This window comes from Urocampus carinirostris, chromosome 17, assembly GCF_059441175.1.
Source record: "Urocampus carinirostris isolate Australia breed hairy pipefish chromosome 17, RoL_Ucar_1.0, whole genome shotgun sequence".
Taxonomy (NCBI): domain Eukaryota; kingdom Metazoa; phylum Chordata; class Actinopteri; order Syngnathiformes; family Syngnathidae; genus Urocampus; species Urocampus carinirostris.
In genome coordinates, this window is record NC_142365.1 from 27,507,303 (window position 1) to 27,520,941 (window position 13,639).

The 13,639-nt window shown below is 38.0% G+C and overlaps 1 protein-coding gene across 3 annotated transcripts in view; it reads left to right on the plus strand.

Moving 5' to 3' along the window:
• The window catches only part of klf8 (Kruppel like factor 8), a 66,245-nt gene extending 57,292 nt beyond the window's left edge, over window positions 1-8,953 (plus strand). For all 3 annotated transcript variants that reach the window (XM_088320467.1, XM_088320469.1, XM_088320468.1), the window contains exon 7: window positions 1,457-8,953. In XM_088320467.1, the coding sequence (XP_088176593.1) occupies window positions 1,457-1,638 (182 nt within the window). In that variant the 3' untranslated portion in view covers window positions 1,639-8,953. The remainder of the gene's footprint in view (window positions 1-1,456) is intronic.
• The last annotated feature ends 4,686 nt before the right edge of the window (window positions 8,954-13,639 follow it).

The following is a 13,639-nucleotide window of genomic DNA, read 5'->3' on the forward strand; positions in this document are numbered from 1 at the left end:
CCAGGCCACAGCCCAAAAAAAACAAAGTATAATACGTCCATTGAAAAATCAGTGGGGAAATGTCTAGTACAGAAAATGACACATTATGCCGCGTTTAGAGTCCTTTCCACAGCTGTCGATCTCATTCAATTAGTGCTGCAGTCAATATTAATTGGCTTTAATATATATGCAGGTGTGCAACAAACATGATTATACCTATAAATGCTTGGAATTTCTCTAATAAGTAGTGTCAGCTGATTGAATATTTTAGTGTGCCAGCAGGTCACTAATTCATCTGGTATATTATTCCTATTGGGACAAAAACTTTGTTGTCATATTAGGTTGTGATCAGTGTAATAACAGTCAGTCCGTTAATTATTGCCCTCCCTAGTTAGTGAGTACTAACGGCATGTATAACGATTTGTTTTATTTAGATACATTTTATTGAGATCAGTCGCATGGCACAGCAAGCTTACAGGTTTTTGTCAAGTCAAGTCATTTTTATATGTATAGCCCTTAATCACAAAGCATCTCAAAGGGCTGCACAGGTTATTACAAACCACAGACTATTATTACAGACTATTATTACACCATCCCCTGGTCTAAAACCTACATGAGGGCAAGGAAAAACTCAAAAACCTCAACTTGAGGAAAATGAAGAAACCTTGAGAAGAGACCGCACATGTGGTAATCCCCCTTCCAGGATGACCAGGCTGCAATGGATGTTGCAGTAACAAATAATACACAGATATTATCAACAAAAAACAGGTTATTCATATGCTATAGAGTAGAAGTAGTTGTCATTGTACGAGCTTTTGAATTTTAGGCAGTTTTTTTTTAGTATATTTTTGTCGTACTCCTGTATATGTTATGCCAAATTAATCAATCTAGACAGCTTCGGATACAGTCCGTAAATGAGTGACGAGTGATCACGGCACAATGTGTCTACCAAGATCCTGATCTTATAGGAACTAGCTATAGGAACAGTGGGAATCTGGTTCATCTAATAATGCTTGTGCCTAATCAGGTATTTGGATACAGAGGGAGTCATGGTTACTCCTGTCATTAACCTGTGCTTCATTGAATGTATTCACTTTGACATTCAGAGCACTTGGCAGAAATACATTGCGTGATCACCGGCCACGCGCCGTTGCCATGCTTTGTTTTAATAAAACAGTTAGATTAACCTGAACCACACCAGTTCTAGGCCAGCTACGAGGCGCCGGCTGAGACGACCCACCTGGTATGCGCTGTGCACCGCAATTTGGAATATTGGCGGGAAGGGCTCGGTGTGCGTTTTAAAGCGTTGCCTACACCCTTGTGACCATGGGCCTTGCCTAAAAATAATAATAATAATAATAAAGAACAAGCCGCAGTGTTTAAATTGTAGAAAAAAGTCGTGACTTGTAGTCTCGAATTTATGTTACTGTACTTCTTAGTCCAGGTTTTGTGCCCACTAACATTGTGCCCCCCGCAGGTGAAAAGCCGTACCACTGCACCTGGGAGGGCTGCACGTGGCGTTTCGCCCGCTCCGACGAGCTGACTCGGCACTTTCGCAAGCACACGGGAATAAAACCTTTCCGCTGCACCGAGTGTGACCGCTCCTTCTCGCGTTCCGACCACTTGTCCCTGCACCGCCGCCGCCATGTCATGATGTGAACTCTTCTGGATTCTTTTATTTTTATTTTTTAGCGCCCCTCACACCGCCTACAAAAAGCAAAGTTTGCAATTTCTACCACTGATCTTCTGCAGTACTACCAGGCACTTACGGAGGTTGGCGAGTTTTTTTTTTTTTTGCTCATCCGTCCATCCTCCCATCCAGACTGAAGTGTTACTTTTGGGATTTCTACTCCTTCTTGCTTGGGGTGTGGCTTTTATTTTGAAAGACTTCTGGATAACCCACTTGGAATTTACCCTTTTTTTCTGACAGGAATGCACAATCCCATTTGATGCGTTTAGCAAGCTAAGCAGCACACACGTAATTCATGTTTCCTCCTTGGGATTCAGTAATTTTTTTTTTTTATGATGAAAGATTAGATTCCTGGACAAGCTAATTTCTCAGACATCATCCCGTTTCATTTTACAGCAGGATAGCCGACTATAGTTATTCAGTAAGGCAGTTTCACTGCGACAAAGAACCCTAAAAAGAAAAAAAATCAGCCGAGTATGGCATTTTGATCATAAAAACTGACGTTCTTATAACCATAGGTCTTTTTGTAGGTTTTTAGGTTCTCAGATGTTCTCCTTTTTTAGTTTTAAAGGGACATTGTGTATTATTCACCAATTTCTAGTGGTAAAAAGTTAATTCCTTAAAATGAATATTGCTTTAAAGGTTGGGTGCATCGTTTGCAGTATTCAGAATATTTTCTTTAATAAGTATGTATTAATTGCCTTTATAATTTTCTTTCCACAGCACCTGTCTGCTTTTATCTTACTTTTAGCACTGAATTACACATTAGGAGGCGGGAAAAGGAGATGTGGGAGGAGGGGCTGAAAGTAATTTCATGCTTGTGCCTGGTGCTTTTTGTCAGTGTAGCCTGAAAATGGTAAAAGTAAGAAAAGGCCTTTCTTTAAATTCAGTTCTAACGCAAACCCAAACACCCCAAAAAGGTGAAGAAATACGGGTTTATTAGGACTAGAATGAGGTGTTTGAGGCTGTGAACATGATTTTAAACCAGGAGGTGGTGGCAGGGAGTAGCACCATTTCAAGTTCCAGAGACTTATTGTAAATAATAAGCAAGAACACATACAACCATCATATGGGTATGCACTTATTTTGTATAACACAAGCCTCACCTAAAGAGAGCTGACATAAATGTCAGCCATCTAGCTGCTTAGGGTACCCCAAAAAGTAAAAAAAGGCTGGGGAAAAAACAGGAGTAAAATTGTGCTTTTTGGTCACTTTGAGTCTCTGTAGTTTGTATTTCTCCTTGTACTTTTCAGTTCTCATTTTGGGTTGCACTACTCCATACAGCGACACCTAGTAGTCAAATGATACACACTGTCCCTTTAACTTTGTTTGATTTTGAGGTTTTAAAAGCAAAACAAAACAAATTGTGAGATGACGTTCAAACTGTTTTCGTGTACATGAGTGCCTGTATCTCTGAACCCATGTTTTTCGAGCCGTCTTGCTGCCGCACAGAACAAAATTTGCATCGTCAGGTGGCGCTGTTTCATTTTACAGGTCGACATCCAGACAAGCACATAACTCAATTGTCTGGAAACGTATGTCATTGAAATTTCAAACGCTCTTTTACTGCACCACAGGTTATAAAAGTGTCATTTTTAAAGTACAATGTGTTTTATTTTTACTACCTCCTAGTGGTAAAAAAACTTCTTAAAAAAATAATATTGAATTAAATAATAGTAACAACAGTACACGAACTATCCTTTAAAGTGCATTTTTTTTTTTAATACTCGTAAGTCGAGCAATTTGTAGCAATTTTATATAACATGAGCCACACCTAGAGGGAGCTGACATCATTGTCAGCCATCTGGTTTCTACGGGTACCTTTGGTTGCACTAATGGATTGTTAAACATTATAATACCACTAGATGTTGCTGTATAGTGTAGTTTTGTGAAAGGCTGATATTGCTCTAGGACAAAAAAAAATTTAGATTTTTGCTAAGCCATTTATCAAAATAAACAAGGAGAAACATTGTACTCCTGTACTGCTGATTTACTGCATTTGATCTCTAATTGGCAGCGTGTCCCAACAAATATAAAAGCACTGAATCTCTTTTCCGAGATCACCCAGTAGTGCTTCTGCAATTTACCGGTAGATCACGGTTCGACGTAACGAGCACCCCTGGTTAAGTGCAACCTAAAACGAGGGCTACAAAGCACATTAAAAAAGATAAACTTCTGAACCCAAAATTACTGAACTGCACATTTTCCCCCCCAACTTTCACTAGATTGGGGTTTTTGGAGGTGTCCGTAGCAGCAAGATGGCTGACAGTAAGCTGTAAGTGAGCCTCATGTTATGTAAAATGAAAAAATATATATTTCCTTTGATGAATGCATGTTATTATGATAGCACATGTGTTTTTGCTCATTATTCAAGTCAATATGTAGGTTTTTTTAAATGATAAATGTTTTCTAACCACTGGGAGGTGCTAAACAATACACAATATCCCATATAGTTGTCTGTTAAAAGGATCACATGTAATAATTTTATTGCAAAAAGAAATCGAAAGTGTGGCAATATATTTGTGAGGCTTTTTAAATGCAGCACAAGTAATTTCACGTTCATAATTTTCTTCATGGCCTTTCATTTTTACGATCAAAAAGACGTTTTCTATTGAACTCAGAATTTACAACCTTTTTGTTTTATCTAAAAGAAAGTGTCTTGACACCCCCATATCTTCAGTGCCTTACAAAAGTATTGCCCCTTCAAGAACATTTTGACATATTGCCACATTTCAGGCTTCAAACTTAAAACTAAAAATAATTTTGTGAATAGAAAACATATGTATTCAACATTTTAGATCTTGCTAACAAGTATAAAATTGAAAAGTTGGAGTTGCAAACATTTTGGACCCTTTGCGTTAATACTTTGTACAACCTCTTTTTAATGCGCTCACAGCCACAAGTATTTTTTGGGTATGTCTCTATAAGTTTTGCACATCTTGAAACAGAAATATTTGCCCATTCTTCCTTACAAAACAGCTCAAGTTCCTTTAGGTTTGACGGTGATCCTTTGTGCACAGCATTATTTTATATATTTCCTCAAATTCTCTTTGGCTTTGGCCATTCTTACACTTTTATAGTGCTTGTCTTGAAACATTCTTTTTTAGATTTTGCATTATGTTTAGGCTCGTTGTCGTGCTGGAAGTTGAATTTGCGCCCTGTTCTCAGGTCTCTTGCAGATTTTCTGCTGAAACACCATGTATTTGGCTCCAATTATTTTCCCATCAACTCTTAACGATCTTCCCAGAACCTGCCAGTAAAAATCAACCCCAGAGGATGATGATGCTTGTCAGTGGGGATGGTGTTTTCAGGCTGATGTTAGTGTTAGTCTTATACCAAACATAACACTTTGTAACGCTTTGCATTGAGCCCAAAAAGTTCAATGTTGGTTTCATCTGACCAGAGCACATTTGTTTGTGTTTTTTTTTGCAAACGGGCCTTCTTATGGTATCCTTCAGAGTCAAGTCAAGTCATGTTTATTTGTACAACCCTTAATCACAAGGAGTCTCAAAGGGCTGCACAGACCACAGATTATTGCAAACCACAGACTATTATTACACCATCCCCTGATCTAAAACCTACATGAGGGCAAGGAAAAACTCAAAAACTTCAACGTGACTAAAATGAAGAAACCTTGAGAGGGATTTCTTCTTCCCAATCTTCCATGAAGGGCAGATTTATGCAAAGTGCAACTAATAGTTGTTATATGCACAAATTGTCCCACCTCAGTTGAGTATGCCTGCAGGTCAGCCAATGTGATCATGGGTCTCTCGGTTGCTTCTCTGATTAATTTTGTCCTTGTTTGGGCCGAAAGTTTAGAGGGTGGGCCAGGTCTTAGTAGGTTTGGAGAGGTTTTATGCTTTCTCCATTTTTATATTATTACTTGCACACTCTTCCGGGAGATGTGCAAATGTTGCGAAATTGTTTTGTATCCTGTTCCTGCTTTGAACTTTTCCACAATTTTATCCGGGACCTACCTGGTGTGTTCCTTTGTTCTCTGTAAGGCTGTCATTCCTCCAGTGTCTACTTTTCCAGACCTTTGAGCTTATCACAGAGCAGGTGCATATGAACTGAGACTTATTGACACTCTGTCATTGTTAGTCATTTGGCATTTGATCATTCAGAAGTTATAAGGGAATTTCTGGAGTCAGTTGGCTGAGCTGAGAAAACAGGGGGCCAATATTTTTGCAACTCCCACTTTTCTTCTCTTTTTTTTCTTTTGGTAAATGTTGAAATACTTTGCTTCCACTTCACGAATGTGTCTCACATGTTGTATCTACTAGCTTTAAGTTTGAAACTTGCATGTGGCAAGATGACAAGACGTTCTTGGGGGGTGGGAGTTGAAATACTTTTCGCTAGGCACTGTACTCACCCTGTGAGAACTGTGAAACTTTTCATGTAACCTTGTTTTTTGCATATACCCTTCCTGCACTCACTTTAATATCACATAAAAACAGTATTTGCGTTTTATTGTTTTCCTCTCCCTTGTGACAAGATTAATTGTCTTTATTGTGTTTTTTCTTCTTGCCAATTTCATTTTAGATATATTTTAATGACTGTGAAGACACAGTCGGCGGGGAAGGTAAAGTGGTCTTGTGGTGAATTACTGCAATTTTTTTTCAGTCGTTGATGAGTGATCGGGCATATTTTTGTGTGCGTATGTTAGTTTGTGTGTATGTTTTGCGATAACCACATGACCGGAATTCAGATAAAATTTCCCCCCGTTAGATTTTTAAATAACAAACGTGTGTTACGGGCATTTGGACAGGCACTCTTGCCTGTTGAGCCTTTCGAACCGAAGTCGACAGGAGAATTCAGAAGTTAAACCCAGAAATATCTGCAAAATCGTTAGTTGGAAAAATTCGAATTTTGTTGTGACTGTGCCGCATTAATCCACCATTGTTTTTTTTTGTTTTAAAACGGCCTCCACTGTGAGAGTTGGAGTATCGCACGTTGGGATGTTGCTCATACAGTGTTTGAGAAAATTGGAATTTTGCACTTTTCCTCATAAAACATCCCAGGTGTGTTAAAAGCAGCATACCATCTCATTTGTGTAAAGGGACAGTGTGTATCATTTGGCGACTTCTAGTGGTTAAAAACTTTATCCATTAAAAAAATATTTGTTTACATAATGAGCAAGGATTCATGAACTATCCTTTGCATTTCTTAAAATACTCGCAGGTTGGGAAATTAGTTAAACAATATAGTAGATAATTTAGTTAGATTGAGTTACCTTATTTTACAGAAAAGAATGATACGATCTAAAAAAATGTTATTTAAAATAGCAAAATGATTGTCCAAACATTCAAGATAATTTTAAAAGATGATCATTTATATTTTATTTTATTATTTTTTTTCTTTACATTTGAGTATTTTTCTATGTACTTGATTCCACATTCTTGGTTCACATATTTTTTTTTTTCAAAAATATTCCAAAATTCAGTTACTAAGTTTGACGAAAATAATTGATTTATCTTAATATTTTAAAAGGGTAAATTATTATTTGTGTGTTATGTGTATTATTTAGTGTCTCCTACTGGTCAAACAACGATCCAATAATGATAAAATATTGCTACGCATTATAATAAAAAACACATGAAATATTACATATAAGTGCATGTTTTAATTATTCATAGGTTGAGGTATTAGGATTTATTTTAAATAACATCAGCCAATCCTTAAGGGAGTACACCACTGCACCATACAGCGACATTTAGTGGTCAGATAATACAGGCTGTCCCTTTAAATAGATATTCACCCCTCTGAGATACTTGGGAGATTTCCGGTTTGACAAAAACAAAGATGTATGATAACCCTGGAAAAGTTTTACACCAGGGAAAAATGACAAATGTTATTTATAAGTTTATTCTGTTTTAATTTTGAACATGCAAGGAGAACAGGAAAGGACTGTACAAAACCCCCCTTACAATACCAAATCTCAAAAAGGGTGTGAAATCATAGAATGCCAACATCATTGGCCGATAGTGACAATGATGTAAACAGTGCATAATAGTCAAAATAACAAAAACAGTCAGGTACAATAGTCAAGATAAATCCTATGCAATCTCCTTTGTTGGCGTCCAATATTAAAACAGAATAAGTGTATCAGTTCTCTTTTCCCTTTTTGTAATCACCTATAAATACGAATTGTTTATTTTTAATTATAATTTCCATGTTAATTCAAAAACTAGCCCGAAAATAGGAAGATATTTTGTGAATTTACGGTTGGAATACATGTAAAACCACCAAAATACTTTCAAAACATGCATTCAATCTGATTCGTTTTTTTTTAAATAGCGCATTTCCCGCCTGTTTTGCTTGTTCGAACGACATGAAAAGGGAAAAAGCACATTTTTCTAGAAGAGTTTATGCATTCTTTTGTAAACATAAATGATAAGAACAATGAAAAAATGACTTTAAAACACAATCCATGTACATAAATGTATATAATGAAAAAGTAAATGTAACCGGTGAAGTTCTATTTTTAACACTGACTAAATAATGTGAACCTCTCTTCTCTTTGCCCCTCCCTTTTATTCTTCTTTGTTGTTTTTTTCTTCTTTTCTCATTTTTTTGTAGTTTCTTACAAATGCTGATATTGATAGTAATAAGAAAAAGAACAATAACTGATCCCACTTGTGTTGTGCATACTTGTATTGCATGGAGAGTCGCCTTCTTGTTTTACAATAGTGACCTTGGTGAGCATGTCACTTTGTTTGTGAAACATTGTATTTCTTTAAGGGATTAAATTGTCCTACATATAAAATTAAAGCGTTTGATATGCAAAAAAAACAAAAAAACAACACCTGTTGGTATCATTGTTTGTTTTTAATGATAAACTAATTGCCATTGCATTTTTGTACATGTTTGATTGAATGCATATGTGCTTATGCTAGTTAATCAGAATCTAGCGCTAAAGATTTTTTTTGTATTTGCAACTTATCCTGGTTGCGTTTATTTTCAGTTTATGCTACTATTGACCATTTTCTTGTTATTTGGATGTTCGATGTTGTTTTTTGGAAGGATTTAGTGCACATGTGTGAAACTCATGGCCCGTTATTCAGTATCATACTTTATCATTCAGCCTACATAAGTAACTTTACCCAATGTATTATAGCAGGGGTGGCAAACACGCGGCTCTTGGCCAATCAGAATGCGGCTCTTTGCCTCATCATATTTTCTATATACTGTGGCTCTTTGCCTCGTTTCATGTATAGTTTTTTTCCCCTCTTAAAACACACTTGAATCCATCAGAGTTAATAATAAATAATATTTTGAAATTAATTTGGCAGATTTGTTGTTTTTATGCTGCTCCGGACACATAACTGACTGCAAATCATCTGCGTAGGTTACGTCTAATGCTGGGAAATTAAGTAAACATTTCATGAGATGAGATGATATTGCATACTTTTACCCTCATGGTCAAAATGGCAAAATTCAAAGTGAAACGGAAATAGTGTTATGTGTTATATTATTTGTGTTATGGGATATAATATGTTTTAAATTGTGTGTGTGTGTTTGTGTGTGTCTGTCTGTCATGGCAGGTCAGTGCGTTGTGTGGCTCTTTGACTCTCACAGTTAAAAATTTCGGCTCTTTGTGTCAAACGTGTTCGCCACCCCTGTATTGTATAATAGTCTTAGATGACAGCAGATATTTTCTAAACGCATGACATTTGTTAGAAACAAGTACAAAAACAAGTACAAAATATTTTCATATTGGGTGTGTTAACAGTTATTTTAACAATTGAATGAATGGAGTTTTACACCTGAACCAACTCACCACACTACATAAACTAAACGCTACCCTTTAGCAGCCGGAGAGAGCATTTGGTTTGCATTTATTTCTATTGAATTGACTTAGAGACTCGCCTTTTTTTTTTTTTTTTTTTTAAACAGTCGGTATGTTTCTTTTACATACAATTCTATCAAATTCAGGTATATTTATTAATTATATCCGGCTTTTTGAGGACAGCCGTTATGCTGATAAGACCCTCGGTGAAAAAGAGATTGAAACCCCAAAATTAATGTGTTGCATGCTAATCTGTTAGCATTTAGCCATCTGTACCACAATGGATAGTGATGTAAAGGCTATTCATGACATCAGTAGTAGTAAATGGTAAATGGTCTGCATTTATATAGCGCTTTTCAAGTCAATGAAGACCTCCCAAAGCGCTTTACAATGTGCTTCACACTTCCCCGTTCACACACACACTCACACACCAATAGCGGCCATGCAACCATGCAAGTCGCCGACCTGCTTATTGGGGGCATTAGGGATTCAGTGTCTTGCCCAAGGACACTTCGACATATGACACGGAGGAGCCGGGAATCAAACCTGCGATCTCTTGATCCCAAGACAAGCGCACCTTCTGAGCTAATGCTGCCCAAAATGAAACTATCTGCATTTATATAGCGCTTTTCAAGTCAATGAAGACATCCCAGAGCGCTTTACAATGTGCTTCACACTTACCCATTCACACACCAATAGCGGCTGTGCAGCCATGCAAGGCGCCAACCTGCCCTTTGGGGGCATTAGGGATGGACACCAGCACAGAAAAAAAAAGTAATGACCAATAATCACAAAGACATCACCACAAACATCACCACCAACCACAAAGAGCTACAACCTGTCACCAAATCTAAATATCTTGCAGCTGCTATATCAGAAGAGGGGCCAGAACCAGAAATCATCGCCAGGATAGGTCAAATCACAGCCGCACATGCCAGACTCAAACCGATCTAGAGGGACAAAAACATTGCAGGCAAATCAAAGTTCAGACTCATGCAAGTGCTGGTTACTTCCATCTTGGACTCTCACAGCAGGATTGGAAAAGAAAATCCAGGCCATTGAGATGCGATGCTACAGGAAACTTCTAGGCATCAGTTATGGTGCGCAACACCATCAGAGGGCACATTGGACCCGACAAAGAAATGTTGTCAACCTTGTGCAGACGGAAACTTCTGTGGCATGGTCACAAGATCATCAGGACTGGCCAAGATAATTCACCAGGGCACAGTCCAAGGAAGCAGGAAGAGAGGAGGACAGAAAAAGAACAGGACCGACAAAATCAAGGAATAGACAGGTAGCAACTTTGCAATGACCTGAACTCTGGCCAGGAACCGTCAACAGTGGAGTGGAGAACGATGTCCAGAATTGCGTCCACATTGGTTCCCTGACAACCCAGGTGGTAAAGGGATCTGTGAACTGTGAACCATGAGCCACTAGATCAGGAGTCACCAACATGCTGATCGCTGGCAACAGGTAGCTCCTATGAACACCTGAGTGGTAACAACTTAGTAATAACATGAGCCATTGTTTTTCAGAAATGCATATCAAACTGGTAGCTCTTTAGTAACAAAACTATCTCTCAGCTTCAAAACAGTTTGTGAACGCTGCACTACATTGTATGAGTGCCTCAGACATATTTTTCCCCCCTTTTCAGTTTTGTTGCAAAAAAATTGTGCGGGCAAGTAGTCTTTATTCATCCAGTACAATGCAGTTAATAGGGTTATAAACATAATTGTTATAAAAATACATTTTGTCTTGTGTCTAGAACAAAAAAATAACTATGTAAACGTTATTAAAGAAGAAACAAAATTAACCAATATAAACATTTTTTAATTTGGAGATTTTGAATTTTAAAATTTGTTTTTTTATTTCTTTACACCTGTGGTTATTACTCATAGTCCCCATCCCCATTTTTTTATTACTGCATTATAATTTTTGTTTTTGTTTATTTTGTCCTGTTTACTTTTGCACACGAGGCTTTTATTACCTTCCTAGAAATATCAAATGTAGTAAGATCAAATTACCACTGAGGAGCGCTGTACACAAAGCACAAAGCTTTTCAACGTCGTTCAATCAAATGTGGACTCGAGGGTTGTGTCCCGACGGATCACCACTTTATCGTGGTGGGGCACTTTGCGCGTCTCCATGACCCCTAGAGCTATGTCGGCGGGAGTCTCGTACTCTTGGTAGGGTTACCCAAGCCATACAGGTCGAAGGGTAGAGTCCAGACTAAGAGTGATCCCAAAAGCTGGTGGCGGCACGCTTTGAGGCGGATTCCTACAGACCTGGATCCCGTTAGCCGCCTGCAGTTGTAGAAAGATGCCGGTCGTCTAGGGAGTGGCAAGGGAGACCCTAGACTCTAGCCACTGGAACCATCTTCTTTACAATCAAGATAGTGGCGTTGGGGAAAGCGCACCCCTTACGCCACTTTAAAAACCGTCATTGCGCAGATATCCTCTTTTACCTGAGTCTCCGACCACATCCAGGATCGGACTGTTCAAACATTCGCAGACTCACAAATAAAAGAAGATGGTCATCATCGAATCGATGGACAACCCCAACGAACGGACTCGAGGGTTAGAGCTTTCAAATCAGCGTTTTAAAAATATTTTTTTTCTTTTATGTTGGAGCAAGGAACCAAAATTCAACGGGGATTACAGTTTAAAAGTTTCTAAATCAAAGGTTCTTTTCAAACTAAAATGACGTTTGTAAAAATATCTCAAACGAAAAGGAGGTCCTCAAGTTGAGGTTCAGAATGATTAAGGTTTTTTTTTTTTTTTTTTTAAATTTGGTACCAAATCAATTTGCAATAGGTGATTTTGTGTTTTAAACGTTAGTTAGGATTGCAGTTCAACTCCAGGTATTTTTATTTCAGTTTTATTCAATACCAATTTCAGTAGAACTACATTTTTAATCTACTGTATAACAAAATTCAAAACAAAAGTACTTTACGACCATAATAGCTATATTAAATTGTTAGCATTCAATTAAGCCAAAATGATTCCACTGTCAATGCATTCTGTAATAGCAACTAAACATAAAACTACCATATGAACAGCTTTAACCTTGTTAGCATGCTAACCGCACCACTGACTCATCACACACTAGCAAAACAAAACTAAAAATGTACATTGTAAGTGTTCTTCAAGATTGTTCACGCAACTCTAAAAATAAACACTCCAGAATTCAGTTTGAAACGTTTTCCCCCCCCTGTTTTAAATGTTCTTCAACAAACCCTAACTGCTAGCTGAGACAGAAGAGATGCACATCTAAGTCCTCTGACAAATAACTTGAGCCGCGTTAAGCGGCTAGCTCTCTCTCTCTCTCTCTCTCTCTCTCTCTCTCTCTCTCTCTCTCTCTCTCTCTCTCTCTCTCTCTCTCTCTCTCTCTCTCTCTCTCCCTCTCTCTCTCCGTCTGTGAAATAGGTAAAGGTACCACCAATACATTGGTCTCATGCGTCAACGTTTCATGAGAGAACGTAATTTAAGCCTTTCTGCACTGCTTTGATCGATCAATCATTTTTTAAATTCATCTCACAATACTGATAGGTACAAAACAACGATTGCTCGATATTGGTGTTAAGACATCACCTCCGTTCATGCCAAAATCATCGCCCCTTTCCGGCACGTTTTTTTCAGAATAAAACCGAAGCGTTTTATCAGGTGTAATGTCTCGAAGTAAAAGCTTCATTTATTTGGCTTCATGCTGTCCACTGCCAACAGTTTTAGCATGGCAAGCAATCCAGGCTTTTCTCATATCCACTTTCCTGGTTGCATCAAGGTCACGCATACAAATGCTTTATCAAACATCCTCGTCTTAGCTTTCGGGAGACTTTTTAGTTTTTTACCCCGTCTTTCGGTGCCCTTCTCATTGGGTTGAATATATTTTAATGAGGTCTGCTCCACTTGTGTTTATACTATTCAGTGCTAATACTCTGTGCTGTATGCACTGTGTGGAGGCCAAATGTAAACAAAACACTTTGACAATGAGAGTGCCACTACTCCTTAACGTAGCGGAGGTACAATTGCACATAATTCTGGAAAAGTTAAAAATAAAAAAGTTCCTCGCGCCACCCTTGACGAAACCTAGAGCATACACTCGTTTCTAATCCCGCACCCCCGCCTCTTGAACCAAAATATTTCAGATGAAAAATAGTGCAGTCTGGGCACTTTGAGTCTCTG